Genomic DNA, 23884 nt, shown 5'->3' on the forward strand with positions numbered 1-23884 from the left:
AACTTCTCTAACATATAATCTGAAACTCGCTTCAATCTTTGACCCAACAACAGTGACGTCATGACACACTTTGAAATGAACACCCAGTAGTGGCTTGTGCAGGAAATGCTGCAAACGTAGTTAATTAGAAGTTCAAATAAAAGTTTTTCTGATTTATTTTTCAAAAAGATTACCCGACATTTTGAAAGTTATTTGCTTCCATAATATTGAGATGCAACATTTAAAGCAACATAATAACTGAATGAAGTTTAACCCTGTCAAAAATATATCTTTTAAAAAGCTTCCCTCTCATTGTTTTTTTTTTCCTTGAACAGATCCATCTTCAGTTCTTTCTGTTCTCCCTACACCAAAATGATATGATTGACAGCGGTTACAGATATAATCGATTAATCCAAAGGAATGTGAAATTAATTTACATGTAGTTTAAAGATGCAGCTAAAATAAGAAGCATGACTCAATTTACTAACACTTCTTCCATATTACTGCACTGCATCCTATAAAAATTAGAAAATCACACATATAAGTATCTACACCGCCCAGCCATTAAATATATGAAAAGACCCACACCACTTGATTAATAACTGTAAAAGTATTATATTTTTAATAACAATATTATCTTAACTAAGCTGTGTAGTTTTCTGTAACACACACACACACACACACACACACATATATATATATATATATATATATATATATATACTGTGGCTGTTACTCTGTAAATTATAGATATAAAGATCCGTTACTCTTTAAATGATAGATATAAATATATAATTTAAGATATTCTGTACGTCTACTTATACAATCCTAAAAGGTTTCACTTTCATATCATCAATATAGCAATAGCATTAATGTGTATCATTAGTGACAAATATATCATGGCAAAAACTGTAATAATATTTAATTTTTAATGGTAATAATGTGATCAAACTTTCTTAAGTTTTGTAGTTTTTAAAATCCAATACACAGGTCCACTCGGAAAATTACACATCAGAGAATCAGACCTGTAAATTATTTTTATTAAGTCTTGAGATGTTCTAAAAAATTACACATATGAAGATCGATATATTGAGATTATGATGTCAGAATCTGAGCTCTAAATATAAGCAATCCTCCAGATCATGACCTTCGTATAATATTGTTTATTGTAGTGTGTGTGTTTTGTTTTATTCTGAAAGGCTTAGTTCTTAAAACTGACGACAGATGAATTTTAGAAAATAGGAAAATGATGTAGGAAAATTGACATTTCACTGAAAACTACTATTTTTCTGAAAAACTTTGGGTTCAAAGCTTCAAAATGAGGGGTAATTTATTAAAATCCGTTCAGCTTTTTTCCCGTAATTTCCATTACCAGTTCAAATTATATATATATATATATATATATATATATATATATATATATATATATATTGTAGCATGACATGGGAAACTTTTAATTCTTAATGATGAGGTACCTCCATGCGACATTCTGAACCATTGTTTAAGATGTAAAGGACTACACAGTAATTAAACTTGTATTATAATTATTTTGTGTTGAATATTATTAGGAAGAAAGCTTCTTTGATAGAATCAAAATAATATAAACCTTGGCTAAAGGCGGTTTTAGTATACTACAATTAACTATTGTGAATGCTCGTATTCGAATACATTTATTTTAACATTATTTCCGTTCTCGTTGTCGTTTCCGTTTCCGGTTTATTGTGAACCAGCCTTAACGTGTTTATTCTGAAAGAACTGACGGAAAAGGAAGCACATCAAGTTTACGGAAAGAGCTGTTTACAAAACACTTACGAAGTCCGTATTTTATTAACTAAAAATAGTTGTTCACAAGAGTTTGATAATAGTCTGTTTATCTCATTTAGATATGACTTGAAGTTTTCCCGGAAAGAATTCCAAAGTCTATTATTAATAATTCTGTATAGATATGTCCATAAATAAAGCTTGTTAAAGTACAACTTACAGAAGTCAAAGTGACTTATGTCATACACTTGTTAATTTTTGAAGAGATGGCAAGATAATGATAAAATGTTCACGATTAAAATAATTTTATTTTATTATATTTTTTATTTTAATTCACAACCTTCGATTATAAAGCATTTAATTGAAATTATTCCTATTATGTTGTAAAGACATTCCAGTAAATATGCCATGTTACACATCAAACTTTCAATTTAGAAATTCTTATACAGTATTTAGATTCAACTTTCAGCGATCAGGTTGTGGTGAACGTTTGATTCTGAGGGGCACTCGGTTCATGCTCCTTCTGGCATAAGAGGTATCTCTTAAAACCGATTCTAAATTTTTTACATGTAATACAAAGAGCTATAGGATTGAAACAGGAATTTCCAAAGACTAGCATATATATAAAAAAGAAAAGTACGTAATGTAATCTAGGTTCTAGATCATCTCCTAGGAACCAAGAAAAACAGAAAATAAAAAAATAAAATGGGACATAACTGATGGCGGAAACCACAGTAATGGCGATGAGGACTTTCGAACTGATGAGTCTAGCCCTGATGCACTTCACTGTCTTCATGGATTCTCCCGGCACTTTTTTAACGCTGTCCTCCAGTATCCTAGAAGACAGGGTCGATGATATGCTTATCATAATTAGGGGAATAATGCAGAATGATATCAAGTCGAATAGGGACACAGCTTTCAAGTAATAAGTCTGGATTTCGCTGGAGAACCCGTAACAATTGTTTTTATAGATTCCAGCGTAAAGCGTGTGAGGAATAGCGAGCACACAACCGATCAACCACACACACGAGACCGTGAGGATAGCTTTCAAATTTGATATTTTGCTCTCAAGGCGTCTTACTTTACTGAGTCGGAACAGAATGACATATTTCTGAACACTGATGACCACTATAGAATAAATACTGACTCCGTATCCCACTTGCCGAAAGAAACGATATATTTTACAACATGTCTCCCCCAACTGCCATTCTGTTGACACGAAGTACATGTGTAACGCAGGAATGTTCAGCACCAGGTTCAGCATGTCCCCAAACGCGAGGTTCAGCAGCAACATGTTGGCTGTGGTGCGCATGTCTCTATGTTTGATGATGATGACAGCCAGTACGACATTCCCCACGAAGCCGAATATGAAGATGATACCATAGACGGCAGGCTGTATGTAATGTTGCAGAGGGATTCGGAACTTTTCTTTAGTTATGTATTTGCGATGATCTTCTGTCTTTTTTCTTACGTCCTGCAGTTTCTTTGCCCAGTATTCCAAGTCTAGAAGTTCTCTTGTAAAGTTAGTTTGGAAAACGTCTTCAATATTATTCTTTCTTTTGAATTCGACTAAATTTGTTGCTTTTTCAAAAATACTTTCGGTCAATTGTCTGCTGACCAGGAGATGTTCATAGGCGTCCTCCAGGAAGGTGATGTCACTATAAGTGACGTATTTCTCGTTGAGATTGTAGGCGGGTGTTGTGGTGTTGTGTAATGTATCGTAAAGTGTGATGATGTTGTACAGTTGCTCAAACATTGATGAAAATGTTTGGAATTGTACTAATATTTTCTGTTGGCTGCCTACGTTAAGGGGTTCAATCGATGTAGGGTTGTCAGATGTCAATTTAAACTTATTCAAGATCTTATTGAATTCTTTGAATTTGTTAATAACGTGCTTCAATTCTTCAATACACATCTTCATGTCATCGTTTGCGATTTTTCCAATTGTGTTATTGTATATGCTAAGAAATTTCCATACGTCATTACTCCATTTTCTTGCAAAAGTAGGGTATTTCCTGCCCTCTTCAAGGAGTTTCTTTCTTTCTTTTTCCATGCACGGTACGGCATCACTTTGGTTTTTGTAATTAGTCGCATGATTTTGAATCCCTTCCGTTTCTTCGTCCGTGTGCCGTGTTCTGAAGCATTCGTTAAGTTGATGTTCGTAATGACTCAGATCTTCTGCAGGCAAGTGACATTCATTGGACTGTAGGGAACTGCCGTTGTGGCTATTGCTTGGGCTTGAATCCGGAGATGTGTGTTGAAGTTCCATCGACAGTTGAATGAGGAGAATGAAAGTGTAAACCTGAAAGAAAGAACCACATAATTAAATGTTAGTAATGTATTTTAAATATAATAAAATATTTCTTTCTAAGGCCATGAGGTTGTCTTCGTCCATTTCTGGTCTTCTCTCCAGGCAGTGTCTTATATACAGTGAAACTTCCCAATAGCGGACACCGTCGGGGAAAAATTAAATGTCCCTTATTGAGAAGTGTCCGCTATTTAGAAAATCGTTAGTATGTATAGAGTACATTAAAATTTCTCATACATATTCAACCCTATATTGTACAGTACAGTACAGTAGACAGTGTTTACAGTATTCATCCAGAGAGAAATCGTACCAGTAAATGTTTTGTATATGAAATAAACATCAGTCACTGTACCACTTCACCTTACACAGAGAAATCTAGAATTGCGTTCTCAGTGTATGATTTTAAAATAACATCCTTGTCTTTCAAAATTTCACTAACCTGAAGTTCTCCCACTTTAAACTTTGTGGCCAGCTCACGAACACTTAATTTCTCCTTCTCACTATGCTTTACAATATCCACTTTCTCTTTTAGTGACAAACGTTTACGTTTTTGTGACATTTTTAATGTGAGTTTACTTCCGAACACTCAACTTGACAAACTAAGAAAGTACGGACTGCTCACGTACAGTACCACAACTAACAACTGTGCTGCTTACCTTCAATAAAGTACAAGAACGTTCAAACTAAGAAAGTACGGACTGCTCACGTACAGTATCACAACTAACAACTGTGCTGCTTACCTTAAATAAAGTACAAGAACGTTCAAACTAAGAAAGTACGGACTGCTCACGTACAGTATCACAACTAACAACTGTGCTGCTTACCTTCAGTAAAGTAGGATGAACGTTCAAACTAAGAAAGTACGGACTGCTCACGTACAGTACCACAACTAACAACTGTGCTGCTTACCTTCAATAAAGTACAAGAACGTTCAAACTAAGAAAGTACGGACTGCTCACGTACAGTACCACAACTAACAACTGTGCTGCTTACCTTCAATAAAGTACAAGAACGTTCAAACTAAGAAAGTACGGACTGCTCACGTACAGTATCACAACTAACAACTGTGCTGCTTACCTTCAATAAAGTACAAGAACGTTCAAACTAAGAAAGTACGGACTGCTCACGTACAGTATCACAACTAACAACTGTGCTGCTTACCTTCAGTAAAGTAGGATGAACGTTCAAATGCACGATAATGATTGTTGCAAAGAATTCCGTTAGAATTCCTTTTAGTTTACAACCGTCTTTTTCTTTTTTTCTTTCACGCTGTCCGTTATTTGGAAGTTTTAATTGTTGTTGGGAGATACATTTCAGTGTCCGCGTCCGTTATTGAGAATGTCCGCTATTTGGAAGAATTTTATCATAAGGATCAATGTTATTTTACAGGGGAATTTTAAAATGTCCTCTATTGAGAAGAGTCCGCTATTGGGAAGTGTCCGTTAAGGGAAGTTTCACTGTGCAACCGACTTCTGAGGTTGGGGCGCCTGGAAGGCGGAGTCACATTACCCAGGTGATATGATTGGATGATCATGATTATGTGGCGCCATGGTTGAACATAGCAATAATTCCGTTAAAGGAAAAATTCCTGCGTTCTAACCAGGAATCGAACTCGGGACATCATGAACTGAAGCTCTGGCCACTAGACCATGAGACAGGCTATACAATAGAATGTTTTATGTCGCATTTATCGTCTGCCATGAGACGTTAGACGTGTGTCCGTTCTACTGCGAAGTCTCATGGCCATAAAAAAGCAACAAAACTCTTCGTAGAGTATTACACTGTGTTGTACCACACAGTCCACAACGTGGTGGAATAGACGACAAGATTTTTATCTTTATCCTTATATGAAGTGTGAAAAGATATTTTAATCTTGCAGAGATTTATTTTCGTCATTCGGATGGTCACGATTTCAACGGCCTCAATATCAAAGAGGAGGGTTCTGTTGGAATGTCTTCCACCTGAGCAGCGAAACTATTACATAATTTTGCTAATCTCGCCTTCGTAGGTCAGTTAGCTGAGGACTGGTTGCGATAGCTACAGACCCGAATTCGAATTCCGGTGATGACGGAGTCGTATTAGTGGTGTACAAAACCAAGATTCCTGAGGATTTCTGTCGGGGCCCTTCCGTTTCTCTCCGTCAATCCTAAGTTCAATATTCATGATAATTATTTCAATAGTATTGACACAAAACAGTGCGAAGTGATGTAGTATCGTGTCTAGCGCACATATGACGTTAGTCTGAGGAGGCGCAGGGATAGAAAGGCACTCTAGTGGAACTAGAGGGCTGCACTGGAAGGTTTTGTGAGAGCACCAAGATGCTAGGGCACGGTCGACTCTAGTAGAAGGTCGGAAGGCGGAAAATTGGCAACATGTGCATCAGACATCGATCTTCTTACTAGCGCGTGATGTATGCGATTTAAGACTACTCACAATTTATGTTGAGTGTTTCTTTTTAAGTTTTGGCATGAAATAAGTGAAGTATGGATTTCTAAAATGGTCCTCGGAAGCATTTGAAACAGAAGACGATATAGATCCAGAAAGAAACTAAATGGTAGATGTAGGTCTACCGGTAGCTCCATTTTTTAGAGTTATCCAAGACCCTAACACATTTACATAGCTTTGAAGCTGATAAAACCAGACTTCTGAACATATCAGCTTATTGCCTCTTTCAAAGTATTTTCAAAGTTACATTGCTCAATTTGTATTGATTACTTGGTAGGGAAAGAAACCATCAATCAAGACACCTTGAATCGAGGACTTCACTCTTCCTTCGGATTTTGTACTTTACATTGCCTACTGCATTGTGAATACATTGATTTCAAACAGTGTTAATGAAGAAAACTGTGTAAGATGTGGAAGTCAAAAGAAGTTGTTGAAGTTATTCCAAAAACAGTCTTGTGTAGTGATGTTGGCTTTGTGAACGATATAGCCTATGCCCACGTGCGATCGGATAAGTTAAACTTGGTGATAAAAATATTTTCAGTCATTATAAAGATAGTTAAATAATAATATTCAAATAGGTACAAGGAATGATATCATAAGTGTCAGTTAACCAGTGTATGATAGGAGAAAATTGCAGACTTTTACAAAAAGATGTGACAAATGTAGGCCTAAATAAGAAAAAAAAACTTATTCAATATAGTGTACAGCCTAGGTCTAAACATTTAGGCCTAGGAACTGTACAATATGTGTTGTGTATTGCATGTAATGTAATGGAATAATGTTTTGATAAACAATATAGAACTTCCGTACAGTGTGCAAAAACGCTAATCTAGATGGACAAAATTAATAACTTCTCTGGATTTCAACAATTTCTTATGAAAATTTGTAAAGATCTTAAAGGTAGTACGTATTTTTTGTGTACGAAGTCTGATTATATTTGTATACTACCTTTGATCTAATTGTTGTACAAAGTTTCATAAAAATCTGTTAGATAGGTGAGAAGTTATTAATTTTGTCTAAATTCGCCGCTATAAAGTGGCAGTTCCTCTTATAGAAACATAATCAGATTTCGTAGACAAAAATATATCTGCTACATCTAACTTCTCTATGAAGTTTTATAAAAATCTGTTAGATAGGTGAGAAGTTATTAATTTTGTCTAAATTCGCCGCTGTAGAGGGGCAGTTACTCTTATAGAAACATAATCCGATTTCGTAGACAAAATATATCTGCTACATCTAACTTCTGTGTAAAGTTCCATAAAAATCTGTTAGATAGGAGAGAAGTTATTAATGTTGTCTAAATGTACCCACTATAAAGGGGTAGTTTTTCTATTGCAAACGTAATCAGAGTTTATACACAAAAAATATGTCCCACCGTAAGGCTGTACAAAGTTTTATAAACATCTGTTAGAATGCAGAGAAGTTATTAATTTTGTTCAACTAGTAGATTTGCGTTCTGATCCACGATGAGTTTGTTAAGGTTAGATAAAAATGTGTCCAATGTATTTTTTAACCTGATGTTCGATGTCATGTGAATAATTTTGCAGGACTAAACACTCACACAGTGATTAAAAACTTCCTTATTCCATTATTCTTTTCTGCTGTTACGCAAAACCTGAAACAGTTGCCGCCGAGTTACCGTATGCCTCATCAATGAAAACAATTCTGTGGTCGGGACGAAAAAGGTCTTAAGTCAATTTTTTGTGGAAATGAGAATTTTATATATTCTGAAAGCGGAAGTAATTCTCTACAATCTGGTAAAACGGCTAAAGTCAAATAAGACTCCTGACTGGATTTATAGAGCGTTACCTAATGTCTAAGTACTTTTTGAATCGAATAAAGGACTTAAGAATATTTATTTTAATACTTTATTCCTTTTTATATCATAAAAATCTCATTTTCACAAAAAATTGACTTAAGACCTTTTTCCTCCCGGCCACAGAATTAATTACTGAAAAATGCCCAATAACGTTCAAACTTTAGAACAAGGATTCAACACTCTAAATGATGCTGTATTAAATTGTAAAAAAAATGCTGTAACCGGACGTGACCGACTGTACTGAAACTCGCATAATATTTGGAGAACTTTAAAAAAATATTTTTGAGCGAGATCGTGCGTATTTGCTTGGTTTCCGCACAAAACCAATCCGCGGAAAGTCTAAAATTCCACATTCAATATTCCCAACCTAACACACATAACAATTTCCCTCTCCTTACCGCTTAAGTGACATATTGATTTTACTGCTTTAGGCTTTTAACATATTATTTTTAGAGACGTTCAATATAGTAATAATTATAAATTGGAAACTTACCACTGCAATTTCACCTAAATTGCACTGTTAATTATTGTTTTTAAATATTTGCAAAAATTAAGTAAACTCTACAACTCCACTAAAGTTACTGCATTCGTGATGCAAGTAACATTAAGGAAGCCGTGAAAAATCAATTAATTTCAATGTGCAGAATTAGATGTCAAAGATATTTTCCATTTCTAAACATCTCATTGACCGGCAAAATTAAACTTGCCGATGTTATTACTGCAATATGTTATGTAAATAATATTGTTAAAATATTAAAATTAAAAATAAATCATTACATAACCTTACCGTTTTTTTAAGTTCGCATTTATAGATTGGGGGGAAAAAAAGACAGACGTATATCACGGCCTGCTGGAGTATAGTAAACACAAAACATTTTAAAGCAAAATTTTGAAGATAGATATTTTTGTTTTACAAATTTGCCGTCATTGAACAGAAACCAAGATGGAGATTTCATCGCAACTAATTAGAAATTCCTCTTTCAGGTATGTAATAAGCAATCTTCGCACAAAATAATTTACGATACACGAGCGGTATGTTTTCTTTCAATTCTCGGAAATTAAAAAAGCTCAACTACGTTTCGGTTTTTCAAACTTTTCCTCGAACATGAAAACTTCAACATACCGCTCTTGTAACGGATATTACTATTTCAATATTGTAATATTTAAATCGTACTGTTAGAAGAAAAATACTTTCCAAAATTGAAATTGAAGTTACATTACTAAGAACGTACCTATCTGAACAGACTACATGTCTCACAACACAATACATCACTAATAATTGGCTCTTATTCACCCACATAGTAAGCCTTTCTGTCTACGGCTGAACAGGAGCGAGAAGTGTTAGGAAGAAGTCATTGTTCAAACCCTTCTAAATATAGCTTGCCGCTTATAAAGCAGCAAAAGCTATTTCTCACAGCATTCTCCAAATGTTAAAGAACACGAATTCATATTCGTCTATGCCTAACTTAACAGTCGAAATTTGATTTTTGTCCACGTAGATCGGGAGTTGCTGGAAAAGTTATCTGTTTACACAATTCTCAAGTGACACGCTATTGAAAAAATTTAATTTATAGAAAAATGATTGATCGGGAAAGGATTCTTAAATCCCATATAAGCTTCGCTGTTAGTACTTGACGTCATCATTTCCGTTCTCTTGTATAACATTGATTACATACTTTTTGTTTAATATACAATCCTATTGGGAGTCACGGGAAATTTACTTTAGAATATTATTTTTGTGCCAAAGACTCAACTTTTATCATAAACATACTGTATTTATAGTGAATGAATAATCATTATTGTAAGTTTTGCCTATCTGTAAAACTCAACAACTCGCCAACTTTTTTATCGTACTGAAGTGACATAAACATTTGTTAAGCTCAACTTCAGAGGAACGTCGCATTGCCCTTACAATTTCGATCTTCTTTTATGCCGAAAGATAGCTCCCATGTTTTCCGAGGAAGAAAGATTTCCCACCGCTACATTGCTCCTTACAGGGTGTTGCATAGCTTAAAATAATACTGAAGTTTATTACATTTTATAGAGTTAAGTCTTGAAGAAATTGATGCCGCTATAGTTAACGTGAATAATTATACAGGACTTTCATTTTAAAACTGTAAGAAGAGGGAAATTGTTATGTGTGTTAGGTTGGGAATACTGAATGTGGAACTTTAGACTTTCCGCGGATTGGTTTTGTGCGGAAACCAAGCAAATACGCACGATCTCGCACAAAGGTAATTTCATGTAGGCCTACTTTAGTTCATTTCATACATGCACGCACAAACATAGCCTAATATAATCGATGTATCAAGTAAATTCAATCAACGAATAATATTTATGAAGAATATATGTCCCAAGTAAATGGTACCAGTAACTTTCGTCCCAATTTTTTTGTTCCAGAGATGTTTAGTCCCTTCTTTCTCGTGTCCTATTTTTTAGTCCCAAGCTGAAGTTAAGATAATTTGTATATTTTATGAAATTCTGATAAAGAAGAAATAAATTACAAATGATTAAAAAGCACACATATCGGAATAAATGTCCTGAAATAGCATATCCCAATTTCACTATTATCCTTACAACGATTTAAAATTCTTTGTACCTGTCTATCTACGCCTACATGAATTTTCCTTCTCTTCCTTGGAGAGCCACCGACTTCACGCAAGCGTCCCCTGGCTTTTGAAACTTAGCTCGGAACTCATTGAGTTGGATGTAACATGTTGCGCAAGTATCACATCCAACCTCATTCCACGAAGGTACTCAATTGATGGATGTGGTTTTCCCGTGATTTGATTTATTTTGTTATACATCTTGATTACACAACTTTTAACACTGTATCACTTCGGAATATGTGTGATAAGACTTTCTTGTGTTAAATTTTAACGTACCTTGTTAACATGTTTCGAACTATTTTCGGTCATCTCCGAAACTGGTCGTTGTTGGTCTTGGCTCCTCTTGTTTCCTGTGTGGGTGCGTTCGTAGTGTAGAGTCAAAGAGTGTATGTGTTTTGAAATTGAGTTGTGTGTTGAGAATATCGTTGGGGTGTGTTTTTTTGTGTCTGTATATTTCATATTGTTTTAGTGTGTTTAGTTTCTGGCGTTTTGGTTGGATGTGCAGTATTTCCATGTCTGTGTTGATGCCTCTGTAGGTGTGGTTGGCATTTATGATGTGTTCTGCATATGTGGAGGTGTTTTGTAATTTTGTTGTGGCTGTGATGTGTTCTTTGTAACGTTTTTGAAATGATCTGCCTGTCTGTCCTATGTACAAGTTGTTGAGTTTGTAGGCTATATGCCTGTGTGGTTGTATTTGTTTGTTTGTGTGTTGAGATGTTTTTGTAGAGTGTTATTTGTTCTGTATGCGATGTTGTAGTTTAATTTCTTGAATGAGGTTGCAATTTTATGTGTGTTTTTGTTTTCGTATGTTAGTGTGATGTATTTTTTGTCTTCTTGTGTTTGTGTTGTATTCTTCTGTTTTTTGTGGTTATGTTTTGTCTTACGTATTATGTTGTCTATTATATTGGGGTTGTATCCGTTTTCTTGTGCTATATATTTGTTTATTTTGTTATTCCGACCTTCCACGGGGTTTATCGTTCTGGGAATACGTTCATAACAGTTCCAAATTCTAATTGGGAACCCCTTCCTCTACGCCTTAATACACTAGAGTTAATATAGAGAAGAATAATTAAAATATGCCTAAAAAAACAGAACAGAAATGTGAGACAAAAGATCTGGGACAAAAGTATCTCGCTTTGGTAACAGTCACGTGCCACGAACGAAAACTGTTTGTGACAAAATAATTCCTGGGACGTCAGTGACCAAGGACGAAAAGTCGTACCACGATTTATAAAGCATATTAGGATTAGAAATGTATTATAAATGTTTGTGACACTCAGAATGTTGGGAACCTCTGCTGTAGAGCATCCGTTATTTCGTATTTAATTTTTGCACGCTTTGTTGCATCATCCCGTATAAATGTATAATTTTACGTAATGTAATGTTTATTGATAATAATTATGTAGACGTGACGTGTTGTGAGTGTATATAATGTAGTTTGGTGTAATGTAGTGATATGAAACTGTTGTGTAATATAGCTACTTGTGTAATGTAGTTTAGTGTACTGCATCGGTACATATTATATAAGGAATGTAGTATGGTACGTCGTACAAAATTTTGTCCAATATTCTTTTGACAAGATTAACTCCATATGTAGATGAAATTATTGGGGATCATCAGTGTGGTTTTAGGAGTAATAGATCAACTATTAACCAGATATTTTGTATTCGACAGATAATGGAGAAAAAAATGGGAGTATAAAGGTACAGTGCATCAGTTATTCATAGATTTCAAAAAGGCAAATGACTCGGTTAAGAGGGAAGTTTTATATGATATTCTTATTGAATTTGGTATTCCCGAGGAACTAGTTCGATTAATTAAAATGTGTCTCAGTGAAACGTAGAGCAGAGTTCGTATAGGTCAGTTTCTATCTGATGCGTTTCCAATTCACTGTGGGCTAAAGCAAGGAGATGCACTATCACCTTTACTTTTTAACTTTGCTCTAGAGTATGCCATTAGGAAAGTCCAGGATAACAGAGAGGGTTTGGGATTAAACGGGTTACATCAGCTTCTTGTCTATGCGGATGACGTGAATATGTTAGGAGAAAATCCACAAACGATTAGGGAAAACACGGAAATTCTACTTGAAGCAAGTAAAGCGATAGGGTTGGAAGTAAATCCCGAAAAGACAAAGTATATGATTATGTCTCGTGACCAGAATATTGTACGAAATGGAAATATAAAAATTGGAGATTTATCCTTCGAAGAGGTGGAAAAATTCAAATATCTTGGAGCAACAGTAACAAATATAAATGACACTCAGGAGGAAATTAAACGCAGAATAATTATGGGAAATGCCTGTTATTATTCGGTTGACAAACTGTAATCATTCTGTCTGCTGTCAAAAAATCTGAAAGTTAGAATTCATAAAACAGTTATATTACCGGTTGTTCTGTATGGTTGTGAAAATTGGACTCTCACTTTGAGAGAGGAACATAGGTTAAGGATGTTTGAGAATAAGGTGCTTAGGAAAATATTTGGGGCTAAGAGGGATGAAGTTACAGGAGAATGGAGAAAGTTAAAACAGAACTGCACGCATTGTATTCTTCACCTGACATAATTAGGGACATTAAATCCAGACGTTTGAGATGAGCGGGGCATGTAGCACGTATGGGCGAATCCAGAAATGCATATAGAGTGTTAGTTGGGAGGTCGGAGGAAAAAAGACATTCAGGGAGGCCGAGACGTAGATGGGAAGATAATATTAAAATGGATTTGAGGGAGGTGGGATATGATGATAGAGACTGGACTAATCTTGCTCAGGATAGGGACCAATGCCGAGCTTATGTGAGGGCGGCAATGAACCTCCGGGTTCCTTAAAAGCCAGTAAGTAGCCTAAGTAAGTGTGGTATATGTATATAAGGCCATATTTTGTAATATTATGTGATGTGATGTGCTATAATGCAATGTATGATATAGAACAGTTGCCACCTTCGTTAATTTCCATTCCCGGTCACTTTATTCTGCACAGACTAAGTCAAGAAATAAATTTAAGAAGGGACTCTGAACCTTGTTATGCCAAAATATTAAAGAAAACGTGGACAGAAAAAAATTTGCGGAATTGTATTGAAATCTCCCACTTTCAGAACTAATATGACAAAGTGCAACAATTTTCTTTTTAATAGTAAAATAAGGTGGGTGCTCCTGTTATGGCCATATTCCTGATATGGCCATCCCTCTATTGTGAATTAGTTAAACAAAAAATTCGTTAAATTGCAGCAGAATCGAATGAAAGGACATTCTGGTATGTCACTTGATCGTTTTCCATCCAATCAGGTTGAGCAATATGGCGTCAGTTGCCTTTTTTGCGGTTTTCATGTGACCTCTTCTTATTTTTCTCTGGTAAGTCTCCTTTGTTTTATGCATGTTTTTCAAAGACTTGTTTCATGAAAACCATAGTACTCCATTCAGTTTTTAATGTTCTGTTGATTGGTGTTATAGTTGATGGCGTATCTTTTACGAGTTGTTCATAATCAAACGATTTTCGTGAAAGCTTACCTGCTCCTGATATGGCCAAATCAAATGCACCATGGCCATATCAAGTTCATTTCACTTTTATTTTTTCACCTAACAAATTTACATGCCTTATAGCTGGGATTATGCAAAAATTTTGTATATTAAGAAAAACAACTTAATTTTTTATGGAAAAACCTGTTTTGACTACACTTTTGAATTATAAAAAAAATTATTAAGTGTCATATTTATTCATTTTAAACCAACATTTTTTTATTTTAGCATAACTGCGCTATCAAACTGAAAACAATCACGATTTGTAGAACATGGAACAAGGGTGGCCATATCATGTGCACATGTTCCTGATATGGCCACTAGGTAGACTTTTGGAATTTGGGACTTTTTGGACAATTAAAGATATTTTATGGGGAAAGGAAAGTCCATTAGACTGAGAACGAGTAAGAAAAAAGTGGTTTACATTTTTTTTTCAAAATGGTGGCTAGAAAAATTCTCAAACCTTAGCGTGGCCATATCAGGGACACCTACCTTATTTAAACAAAATATCCGCTAGTTTTCAATTGGATATTAATAAAACACCAAAAACATGCACTTCTGTACGAAAGTAAACATATTATATTAGTTTGTATGCTGATAGCACGTTCCTGTTGTTCGCTCTTAATTTTGTATGAATGCCGGTGTTTATTTTGATCTCTGGACTTGGACGGAGCAGTAGATTGGACCGCAAAATAGTTACAGAACTTTGAACAGCTCTGAGAGACTTCACACTGATTTCTGCTTTGACAACATTAACGTCTAATAAAAATATTTACCTCGTAGTCATCGGTGAAGTCATCGCTTATAGTGAAACATAGCACACATAGACGCAGTTGGAATAAATTAAACAATTCTTTTACAAAAACCTCTAAAATGAAAGGTTCCACTTTGTTTTACAGTGTACATTTTTATATAAAAATTGTTTCAAGAGTGCAATATCGTCACCTTCAACACGATCGTCATCACGCTGTAGTTTATATCCAGACACTTAAATAGAGCCAAAACAATCTGTACTACAGAACAAATGCTTTGAACTGACGCATCTTATTGAATGCACGTAAACTATGTAGATAGTGAACAATAGGTCGAAATAAAAATGATGGCCAAATAATGTAGTCCCTACTTTGATGCTACTGATAACTCACAGACAAAACAGTTTAATAATAATAATAATAATAATAATAATAATAATAATAATAATAATAATAATAATAATAATAATAATAGAGATTAAGGGTGTTTGAGAATACGGTGCTTAGGAAAATATTTGCGACTAAGAAGGATGAAGTTATAGGAGAATGGAGAAAGTTACACAACGCAGAACTGCACGCATTGTATTCTTCACCTAACGTAATTAGGAACGTTAAATCCAGACGTTTTAGATGGGCAGAGCATGTAGCACGTATGGCCGAATCCAGAAATGCATATAGAGTGTTAGTTGGGAGGCCGGAGGGAAAAAGATCTTTGGGGAGGTCGAGACGTAGATGGGAAGATAATATTAAAATGGATTTGAGGGAGGTGGGATATGATGATAGAGAATGGATTAATCTTGCTCAGGATAGGGATCAATGGCGGGCTTATGTGAGGGCGGCAATGAACCTCCGGGTTCCTTAAAAGCCAGTAAGTAAGTAAGTAAGTAATAATAATAATAATAATAATAATAATAATAATAATAATAATAATAATAAAATGGACGAGAATGGAGCGTTTGAAATGGATAGGCAGAATAAGAAATGAAGCTGTGTTGGAAAGAGTGGGTGAAGAAAGAACGATGCTGAAACTGATCAGGAAAAGGAAAAGGAATTAGTTGGGTCATCGGCTGAGAAGAAACTGTTTACTGAAGAATGCAGTAGAAGGAATGGTGAACGGGAGAAAAGTTCGGGGCAGAAAAAGATAGGCCTGTGAGATGATTGACGACATTAAGATATATGGATCACTAAGGAGACTAAGAGGAAGGCAGAAAATAGGAAAGAGTGGAGAATGCTGGGTTTTCAGTGAAAGACCTGTCCTTGGACAGATCATTACTTACTTACTTACTTACTGGCTTTTAAGGAACCAGGAGGTTCATTGCCGCCCTCACATAAGCCCGCCATTGGTCCCTATCCTGAGCAAGATTAATCCATTCTCTACCATCATATCCCACCTCCCTCAAATCCATTTTAATATTATATTCTCATCTACGTTTCGGCCTCCCTAAAGGTATATTTCCCTCCGGCCTCCCAACTAACACTCTATATGCATTTCTGGATTCGCCATACGTGCTACATGCCCTGCCCATCTCAAACGTCTGGATTTAATGTTCCTAATTATGGCAGGTGAAGAATACAATGCGTGCAGTTCTGTATTGTGTAACTTTCTCCATTCTCCTGTAGCTTCATCCCTCTTAGCCCCAAATATTTTCCTAAGCACCTTATTCTCAGACACCCTTAACCTATGTTCCTCTCTCAAAGTGAGAGTCCAAGTTTCACAACCATACAGAACAACCGGTAATATAGCTGTCAGAGTTTTTGACAGCAGACTGGATGATAAAAGCTTCTCAACCGAATAATAACAGGCATTTCCCATATTTATTCTGCGTTTAATTTCCTCCCGAGTATCATTTATATTTGTTATTGTTGCTCCCAGATATTTGAACTTCTCCACCTGTTCAAAAGATAAATTCCCAATTTTTATATTTCCATTTCGTACAATATTCTCGTCACGAGACATAATCATATACTTTGTCTTTTCGGGATTTACTTCCAAACCTATCTCTTTACTTGCTTCCAGTAAAATTCCCGTGTTTTCCCAAATCGTTTGTGCATTTTCTCCAAACATATTCACGTCATCCGCATAGACAAGCAATTATTATGAATGATAATAATAGTAGTAGTAATAATAATAATAATAATAATAATAATAATAATAATAATAATAATAATAACTTGCCTTGTTAATAGTCATCGTCGGCTAGTCTTCTCAAGAGTATTTCAACTTCTATCAGTGTTACGCGAAGAAGGCAGCCTGTGAGCTGTACCCACGCCAGTGTTGTACTAAACCCGTCATTCTATAGACATTCCAAGAAGTCGTTATTGTGCCAATCGCAGCTTCTTCCTTGCTGTTGTGTCTGTTCCTGATTCTGAACAACCGCAGACTGCGCTTTATTTTTGCACTTCCAGAGACGTGAAGCTTCGCTCGGCCTTGAGGGATCCTTTCCTGTGCGGGATATAGCAGCAGATGCCGAACACGGATGTCACGTGTCTGCGATATGTCTATTAGTTTATATTGTTGTCAGCTAGCTTCTTTCATTGGCTGTTTGCACTCTCTGCTCTGTCTTCCTTGTCAAAGCTCGGCTGACAATTTCTTAGAAAAGAGACTCGGTTCTAGAGTTGGGAAACACGATTCTTTTTCAGAAGTCGATTCCAACGATTCAATCATATATTACGAATCGATTCTAACGATTGGTTTACGATTCTTCTCAGTCTGCGATTCCAACTATTCTTTTGAATCGTCAACGAACGACTCGCAGGACACTTTCCTTTGCAAACCACGCGTAGAATAAAAACATTCTACATTTCTCACATAGATGGCATAAGAGGCGAGACATTGGATTGTCTCTTTCTCATTGGCTCGAACCATTCAGCATGACCTCCATTAGTCTACAAAATTACCCAAGATAGTGTTTCTAAATTATAATTTATCAACTGAACCTTATTATCAAGTAAATTTTTTGCATTACATCTCTATTTAACAATGCACATTTCAGGTTGGTGTTCATTATTTTCCACACTTAACAAATGCAGTATTTTGATTCCACTCTTGCTCGGAAGCATTCGGCACGGTTCGGAAATGTCCGCTGACAGGTTACATCAAACAAGTAAATAGAATCGTGGGTTACGATACCATGCCGATTCGTTACTATTCTTTTGAACGACGAATCGTTACGATTCTTTTGAACGACGATTCGTTGATACCACGATTCGATTCTTACGATTCTTTATTATTAGTCGTTCGAATGAACGATTCGTTCACGAATCGACCCAACTCTACTCGGTTCCAACTTTGAGATGGAGTCCTGTGAGGTCGTCGCGGTACAGTCCACTTCTCGCTTATTTTATGGTATCATTATAATTCCTTTATTGCTCTTGATATCCACATTATCATCTGACAGCCTCTAAAGAAGCCTTTTTTTGTAATCTTTCCAGCCTCCGTTCTTTCTTTATAGTTTCCAAAACATTATGCTCAGCACTTCAGTACAATTTTAACGCAAATACCGTGGCTTCATTCGTACTTTCATAGCGGAATATGAATGTTTAATTGAAAATGAGTCGTATGAAGCCTTTTACTAACATATTTTTGCAAGATAATGTGTTTTCTCGTCTATGTTATATAATTTGAACTGGTAATAGAAATTACGGAATAATAGATGAACGGTTTCTAAAGACCCTCATTTTGAAGCTTGGGACCCAAAAATATGGGGAAAAATAGTAGTTTTCAGTGAAATGTCAATTTTCCTATATAATTTTCCTATTTTCGAAAATGCATCTGTCGTCAGTTTTGAGAAATACGTAGTGGCCTTTCAGAATAAAACAAAACATACACACACTACAATAAATAATAACACACGAAGGCCATGACCTGCAAGATTGCTGACATATTCAGATCTCAGATGGCTCATACTCTCTGACATCATAATGCCAATGTGTCGATCTTCATTTTTTTTTATTTGAAAATTTTTGTACATTGGTACTATCAATTGTACTTAAATAATTAACATTTCAACAATATGAGACTTGTGGAGAGGGTGACGTCCATTAACGTTCCTCAAAGCATCAACAAATCAGTGTGTCTTTTCCTCTTGAGGCGACGATCAGGCCGTGCAGGGGGCAGGTTCCGAGGAATCTGGTTGATTAAGTTGTTAGAATGTGTTGACAATGTTGCAAATAAGCGTGTGTAGGAAGAATGAATTACAGTCTCTATTTTGGCTAGGTCTAGATCTGAATGAAGTGTTTCATTTCTGATGTACCATGGTGCTCCAGTGATTATCCATAGTGCCTGATTTTGGAATGTTTGAATACGCTTGATTTGGCTTATAGAAGCCGATCGTCATAATGAACATCCATAGAGCCAAATAGGTTTGAGAAGCATTACATTTATGTATTTTTTTTCTATATTGGTTATTAACATCTTCAAGACTTAAGATGTGTATTAGATATTAAAAACTACAAAACTTAAAAATGTTTGATGACATTAAAATTGATATATTACTATAGTTAATCTATGATATGAGTACTTTTCACTAATTGTAGGCTACACATTAATGCTGTACTGATGAAATGAAAGTGGAATATTTTGGGGTTATATACTAAGCAGACGTAGAGAATATCTTAAATTAGATCTTCATTTCTGTAATTTACTGAACGGCTATCTATATATGTTACTGAAAACTACAAAACTTACGTAAGATAACAATATTGTTATTAAAAATGAAATATTTTTATAGTTATTAAGTAGTTTGGGTCTTTTTCATATATTTACTGGCAGAGTGGTGTGGATATTTATATGTCTGATTCTATAATATTCCCAGGTAGTAGTGCAGAACTTGGAAGAGTCATGCTTCCTATTTTAGCTGCGTCTTTAAACTACACCAAAATTAATTTCATATTCTTTTGGTTTAATTGATTAGATTTGTAATCACTGCCAAGCATATCTTAGCATATCATTTTGTTGTAGGCAATTTCATTTCTTGCTGCTATGATGAATTAGTTTATTTCCCGCAACCAGCAACGAATGAAACACTATAACTGCTAATGATTTACGATGAATAATTTTATTTAGGGCGCATATAAGATTCTATAACTCTGATATAACGTTTGTCTCAGTTTCCATATCTCAGCATTAGATTTCTCACAACAGCCTATACTGCTGAAAATATACGGGCTAATACATAAATAATTTACGTTATTGATTTCCCGCTGTTAACAATTCGTTACGACCTTATAACCAATTATACGTCATTGATTCAACATATGTTAACATAAATTCATTAGTCACGCAAGTTAATCCAGCAATATTTAGTAGACCAATGTTGTCTGGAGGAAGAGCAAAAATGACAATTCCTAAGAAAGGTCAAAAGCTATTACTAATAAAATAAGAAGCCTGCAAGATTTTGTAGTCTCCCAATCACATTAGCAAGATTTTAGCAGGAAAAAGTGATTCTGCCCTCTACATTTGAAGGTAGTTAACGGAACATGCAGAGCTATAATATGTCTATTGTTGGAAAGCATGGCAGACCTGATATTTTCTTACCTGCAATCCGTATTGACCTGAAACAGCTGCTTTACTCTCACATGAAGTACCCACTGATCGTCCTGACATTGTTACTTGCGTTTTTGCATTGAAAGTCAAGAACTTAAGATGGATAGCCTATGTTCAAGAAAAAGTATTTGGCATAAAGAAACGACATTCAGAGGGAGTATGTTTCATTATTATGGAAGCAAATAACTTTCAAAATGTCTGGTATTCTTCGTTGCAAATAAATCTGAAACAGTTTTATAAATAAATAATAAATTTAGCTTCCCTTATGTAAAGGTTGCCAGATTTGACAAAGCGTATTACATATAATTTGGAAACACACCTAAAAGGTAAAATGATATACATTTGAAACGGTTAGGGAATCGAATATACAAAATGACAGAAAAATTTACACCTAAGTAGCGTTTGTGCTCATTTACAGTTAAGAAAGGGGGAAAAAATATCATCAGATAGGTTAGAATGATTTGAATGACGTATATCGCGAGAAAAATAATAGTACGGATTTATTGGCATTTATATCTAAACCAATCAACAGCCATCGGTTAAGATAACTTGAAATTTCCACTATCACTCCCATACAAATGATTTCTCAATATCTGAACCGATCCTTTGAGGGTACTAATGGCTATTTCCTTCACAATGCTGTGTGTTAGGCCAGGTTTTTACATTTGTTGGCAAAGAAGGAGGGTATGGTACCTCGTGCTCCCCCCATCAGACCTATCACATCAATGTGGGACAGGCTATATTTATCTTTATAGAACAGGATTGTTGGTTCATAGATCCGTTTCTTTTCACTGTCCACCTCATGCGGTTGATCTGCACGTGTCTCAAATCTGATGGTTCACTTCTAGTGAACTTGGTTTGCAGAATTTTCTGTACGAGCCACAAGTCTCATTCCTTATTTAATTAGTATAAGCTAATTGGCTAACATTAATTTACGTTTAAGAAAAAATTCGCACATTTGTAGAGCATCGTTTGAAAATGAGTTTTCTCCAGCTTAGTATTATTTTTTCACGAACTTAAAAAATCCGTCCTCCTAGACCAAGACTTTCCTTTTAACATCAGATTAAGCTGTTTCGTTATCGTTGCAAATCTGAATTATGCGCTCATAGAATATAGAAACATTTTATGCTAAATACTTTTTTCAATAATGGACAAAACACGTTTTGAAAAGATGCTCCTCATTTGTGGAGAACTGCGCACCCAAATCCTAGCAGGCTTGTTAAATAGACTGTCGAGCTCTTGTGCAGCTTTTCAGCTAAACAGCCACGATGACAGCCGAGGTCTGGTATTCGATCTGTTTATCCTTAAAGAAACTTCGTGTGCAGTTTAAGTTGGCAGCTTCCCATATTCCTACAGTTGTTGAGAAAATACACTCTGGTTGTTGATCTTCGTGTTAAGCGTGTTATTGGGCGAACTCGTAACGTTTGTCAATAGTGGTGAACGTGGGTAACTTAGGATTAACCTAACCTGCGTTGTTTTGACCTCTAAATATGTATTCTTCATTGATGAGTTACATGGAACTGTAGGTTCTTGCTGTGCGCTTACCTCAGACTCAGGACAGACGAGAGTAATGTGCGTAATTTTATACTCTTTTCGAAGGACGTCAGAGAGATGTGTATTCGAACTAAAAGTGCGTTTACACGGTGCCAGTTACAGGCCTGGCTAGCCAGTTTGACAACAGCTGGATTACCAATTGGCCAGTAGTTGCAGGGTGGACAGTTGGACTGGCCATTGTTGTCCACTTGGATAGCTAGAAGACCAGCTTAACTGGCCTTGATTTGTTGTCCACTGTTTTTTAGATTCAGGAGTAAATATATTCCGCGTGTTTGGCCGCGAAACCAGGTGGCCTGGGTTCGATTTTCGGTTGGGGCGAGTCACCTAGTTGAGGTTTTTCTGGGGTTTTCCCTCAACCCAAATATGAGAAAATGCTGGGTAACTTTAGGTGCTGGACCCCGGACTCATTTCACCGGCATTATCACCTTCATCTCATTCAGACGCTAAATAACTTAAGATGTTGATAAAGCGTCGTAAAATAACCTACTAAAATAAAAAATAAATACAATTTCAGTCTTACAGAGAGCGGTGAATGATTATCGTGCTCCTAGATAGCGGCCTCCCGTCTAGCCGAAGCGATGGCGTGGTTGCATCGTGTGCACTGATACAGATTGTACTCACATTCCTTGCTGAAAATGTGCTTAACTTAGTTATCATCTTATGAAATTATTAACTCACAAGTTGTTCAGCACTGATTGACTCGATTGTAGCTCTATAAATAGTCTTTAAGTTCGTTCATTACGTTTTCTTTGCGTAAACATTGTCCTTCACAAACGAAGAACTTGACAAAGAATGGTCTGCATCATGTGTTTCGAGGACTGGAAGAAACGCTGTAACAAGTGCATTCAAATACGTATAAAGCGCTGCTATAGGCTTGGCAGTACATTTTAAATATACTGTAGGCCTACATGATATTAAGAATTACTAGTAAAAAAAACTAATATAATCTGTGCATCTGATAAAATAATTTGTACAATTTGTTTTTGAGGTGTGTGTTGTTATATACTTATTCATATATGTAAATTTAAAAATATATTTCCACTATATAAGGTAGGTGTCCCTGATATGACCATGCTAAGGTTTGAGAATTTTTCTAGCCGCCATTTAAAAAAATGTAAACCACTTTTTTCTTACTCGTTCTCAGTCTAATGGACTTTCTTAAAACAATGTCCTTTCCCCATAAAAATAGCTTTAATTGTCCAAAAAGTCCCAAATTCCAAAAGTCTACCTAGTGGCCATATCAGGAACATGTGCACATGATATGGCCACCCTCGTTCCATGTTCTACAAATCGTGATTGTTTTCAGTTTGATAGCGCAGTTGTGCTAAAATTAAATAATTTTGGTATAAAATGAATAAACATGACAATTAATAATCTTTTTTATAATTCAAAAGTGTACTCAAAACAGGTTTTCCCATAAAAAAAATTAAGTTGTTTTTCTTCAAATACAAAATTTTTTTGCGTAATACGAGCTATAAGGCATGTAAATTTGTCAGGTGAAAAAATAAAAGTGAAATGAACTTGATATGGCCATGGTGCATTTGATATGGCCATTTCAGGAGCAGGTAAGCTTTCACGAAAATCGTTTGATTATGAACAACTCGT

The 23884-nt window shown here is 35.5% G+C and overlaps 1 protein-coding gene across 2 annotated transcripts in view; it reads right to left on the reverse strand.

Moving 5' to 3' along the window:
• Positions 1 to 685: 685 nt before the first annotated feature.
• LOC138702628 (neuropeptide CCHamide-1 receptor-like) overlaps positions 686 to 23884 on the reverse strand; it is a 43048-nt gene continuing 19849 nt past the window's right edge. Inside the window, exons 1-2 of one of the 2 annotated variants that reach the window (XM_069829947.1) lie at positions 17357 to 17928; positions 686 to 4042 (exon numbers count right to left, since the gene is read on the reverse strand). In XM_069829947.1, coding sequence (XP_069686048.1) covers positions 2213 to 4042; positions 17357 to 17371 — 1845 coding nt within the window. In that variant the 5' untranslated portion in view covers positions 17372 to 17928 and the 3' untranslated portion in view covers positions 686 to 2212. Of the gene's footprint in view, positions 4043 to 17356; positions 17929 to 23884 lie in introns of those variants that run through there. The other variant, XM_069829948.1, reaches the window with a different exon arrangement.

Source organism: Periplaneta americana, chromosome 7 (assembly GCF_040183065.1).
Source record: "Periplaneta americana isolate PAMFEO1 chromosome 7, P.americana_PAMFEO1_priV1, whole genome shotgun sequence".
Classification (NCBI taxonomy): domain Eukaryota; kingdom Metazoa; phylum Arthropoda; class Insecta; order Blattodea; family Blattidae; genus Periplaneta; species Periplaneta americana.